General features: G+C 46.5%; 1 protein-coding gene across 1 annotated transcript; it reads right to left on the bottom strand.

Annotated features, from left to right (window-relative positions):
* Nucleotides 1-1,638: 1,638 nt before the first annotated feature.
* On the bottom strand, nucleotides 1,639-2,361 carry LOC136477751 (uncharacterized). Its single transcript, XM_066476003.1, has 3 exons — nucleotides 2,301-2,361; nucleotides 2,088-2,161; nucleotides 1,639-1,956 (listed from the first exon to the last, which is right to left on the bottom strand). Exons 1-3 carry the CDS (start codon nucleotides 2,359-2,361, stop codon nucleotides 1,639-1,641), a joined length of 453 nt encoding a protein of 150 aa, XP_066332100.1.
* Nucleotides 2,362-3,227: the final 866 nt, after the last annotated feature.

Raw genomic sequence — 3,227 nt, 5'->3', positions numbered from 1 at the left:
TGGATGAAGCTGATCTTTGGTTGCACTGCAAGAATTTTGTGGAAATATTTTCTCAAGATAACTCATCTGATGTTGAGATCAATGATTTTTTTTCAGAATTAAAGGTACTACAAGTGACTTTGCCAGATTCTTTGATGTCAGCGCTTGAGATTCTGGAGTTTGTTGTAGCTGCTGATTGCTATCCAAATGTTTCAGTTGCCTATCGAATCCTCTTCACTGTACCTATGACTGTAGCTTCGGCCGAAAGAAGTTTCTCAAAATTGAAGTTGTTGAAGAACTATTTAAGATCAACTATGTCACAAGAAAGGTTAAATGGATTGGCTATGTGCACCATCGAGAATGATATCTTGGACACTATTGATCTCAATACCGTCCTTGATGATTTTGCATCAAGAAATGCCTTAAGAACTATCTTTTTATGAGAAGCAATGGATATTATGGAGTTCTATTCTTCCTTAAGGTAATCATATTAGGTTTAGTCTACATTGTTCCTCATAATTATCAAATATGTTAAATTAAAAATATATCACTGAATTTATTTTCGCTTAGCAAGAAAAAATAGCGCTTATATATATTGTAAGATTTCTATATAGTTTAGAGGGGCCCTCGTGACGAGTTCGCCAGAGGGCCCTCAAAAACTTATGACCAGCACTGGGGCCTCGTTAACGAATCGGGAACGACGGCGGGGCAGCGAAGGGCGCCGATAGTGGCGGCGGTGGCTTGCTCCTCGGCAAGACCCAAACAGCGGCAGCGCGGAGCTAAGGCAAAGGCGGCGGCTCGTAGATGCGAAACGGGGGTGCGGACGGGGCCTCGGCTCTTTATAGGAGCGCTCGGCGTGTACCGCAGGCAACAAATCCCCGGAAACACAGGATGCGGTGGCGTCGGATGAACAGACTCGGTGTCCGGTTTGTGCACGAGGTAGGAGAAGGGGGTGCTGCTGACGTATGGGGCCGTGTTGTAGTGAGACAGGAGAGAGAGGGGAGGGCGCGGCTTGGCGCCTGGGCCGCCTGCCCAACTGGGCCTGTGCGTGCGGGGAGGGGAACACGGGCCCAAGAGGCAGCGAGAGTAGGCTGAACGGGCCTTTCGACTGTGCTGCGGGCAAGAGGGTGAGTGAGCCGGGGGAGTGGGCTGTTTTGAGCCTACGGACCAGAAGGAGAGAAAAAGAGGGAGAGGGAGAAAGGAGTGTTTTCCTTTTATTTCAAAATCCTTTTCTAAAGCAAGTTCAAATCATTTGAATTTAAGTCAAAACCACCCATTTCAATAAATCCAATGCAACAGCATGAATGCAAGAACAAGTTTTCTAAACTTATGATGAATTTTAATTTCAATAAATTTTTTTACTTCCCCTATGTTTAAATGTACACAAAAATACATAATTAAATCAATTTTAGTTCTATTCAAAGAAAAGCAAATTTCAGGGTGTTATATCTGTTCCAGGTAATTGGGTCGATCCAAAACTCATCAAGATGAACTAATCAAAGATGTAAAAAAAGTTAACTTGAACTAAGGCCAAAACTGGCAATGTGTACCAACTTGAACTCCTAAATGCTACCAGTGGGCCACTCTCCACCTATAACACGCACGTCCGGACACAAGCAGCATGTGTTGACCGGTGAAAACTGAAATAGGCCGGGCTGCTCAATGCTTGCATGGGCCGCATGGTATTGCCCGGTGGTGGTTGGGTGAATGACCGCTGGGCCCGACGTAATCTTCGTGGATTAATCTGGGCACCACCACCCCACGGGGCCCACGATGAGTCCTCATCTTCTTCTTCATCTCTCCGTCCTTTTCAGCAGCACGTCCCGTGCTCGTCGTCAGGCGATGCTCCGGTGTGGTGCTGCCGCCTAAGCCGTTGTTTCGGCTGTCGGATGCGTCGTCGCGCACGCCCACCGGCCGCCGACCGGAAGGTGATGATGGTGGTCGTCGCCACGTGAAGTCATCCGGTAGTATCTCCTCCTGCAATACACATCAGAGACACAGACATGCATGTGGCCAGTTACATGCAAGCAAGATGCCACTGTCTGTGCGACATGGCCATGATGAAGAAGAAACTAATGGAGAATGCTAGAAAGAACTGCGTCACTAACCTTCTGGCTATCGACCTTCTTCTGCAGTTGTTGATGTTGTGCTGTGTGGAGCTGCATGTCCAGCCTCCCAAGTCCTATAGAAGATGAAATTGGAATGCATTTACAATCAGTATGTACATACTCAGTTTAATTAATATAAGACCATCATCATCATGCTATACGAAACGAGAGAGATATAAAATGGAAGATCAAGTACACCACTGAATCCATTACCATAAGCTCTGGTAGCCAGGAGGAGGAGGATGAGAGAGACAAACACCACGGAGCTCCACATTGCAAGTGCTAATAAGAGTGTGTTATACGAAGCTGGTTAAAATCTCCAAACAAGAGAGTTTCCCGGCCAAGAGCTGGCTTTGGATGCATATATATGAATGAAATGAGCTCCTCTGATGCATGCGTATAGAATCCTTGCGAACACATATTCTGAAGGCATATGCATGTCTTGTAGCTAGTGAGGAGGTGAGAGAGTTTCTGATCACATATGACATATTCTTTTCCCCGAAGTTGGGTTACAAGCCTACAAAGAATGAGATCTTGATGTGAATCTCAAGATAAGGTGCATGCCACGGCCTTTAAGGGAGGATGTTCCCCTGAAATGTGGCCCTTGTTTTGCTCCGTCACCTTCTTCATGTCCTTACTCTGAGGCTTAGGTTCCAAGCCTTGGATAGTAAGACCACACAGTAAGGGAAAAGAATGGAGAATTCATTTCATGGAGATTGTCTCTCCCACTCAAAATACATAATGAAGTTGCACGATGTGTGGACCTAGACATAAATTTAAGGTTATATGAACAACTTGTGACTGATGGTAATTATAAAGAGGAAGTATCAAGTGTACAAGTGTACAACAGTATCTTGATTGATGAATATATATGCGGTAATGTTGGGTATAGGACGCCCGTCTGCCCGGATGATGCCGATGATGGGCCACGACGCATCCCAACGACCACTCATCCACTCCGCCCTCGCCCCAACCATTCTAAAAAAAAGAAAAAAAAACCTTCTAATTTCTTCTGCACCTTCCTCTCCACCACAGCGCCTTGCGGTTGTCACTCCGTCCGTCCCATCTTGAACGCAGATGCCACTCTGCCTCGCTGCTGTCGCGCGCACCCCATCCGGCGCCGCTCGCACACCCCCGTCA

This window comes from Miscanthus floridulus, chromosome 8 (genome assembly GCF_019320115.1).
Source record: "Miscanthus floridulus cultivar M001 chromosome 8, ASM1932011v1, whole genome shotgun sequence".
NCBI lineage: Eukaryota > Viridiplantae > Streptophyta > Magnoliopsida > Poales > Poaceae > Miscanthus > Miscanthus floridulus.
Note: the sequence above shows the minus strand (reverse complement) of the source record. Positions and strands in the feature narration are given on the sequence as shown.

Bases quoted from the DNA above. Each gene is read 5' to 3' on its own strand.
- LOC136477751 (XM_066476003.1), bottom strand. From the start codon at position 2,361: ATGTGGAGCTCCGTGGTGTTTGTCTCTCTCATCCTCCTCCTCCTGGCT. The intron at 2,162-2,300 runs GTAATGGATTCA...CATCTTCTATAG, and splicing joins CCTGGCTACCAGAGCTTATG to GACTTGGGAGGCTGGACATG. The intron at 1,957-2,087 runs GTTAGTGACGCA...TGTGTATTGCAG, and splicing joins AGAAGGTCGATAGCCAGAAG to GAGGAGATACTACCGGATGA.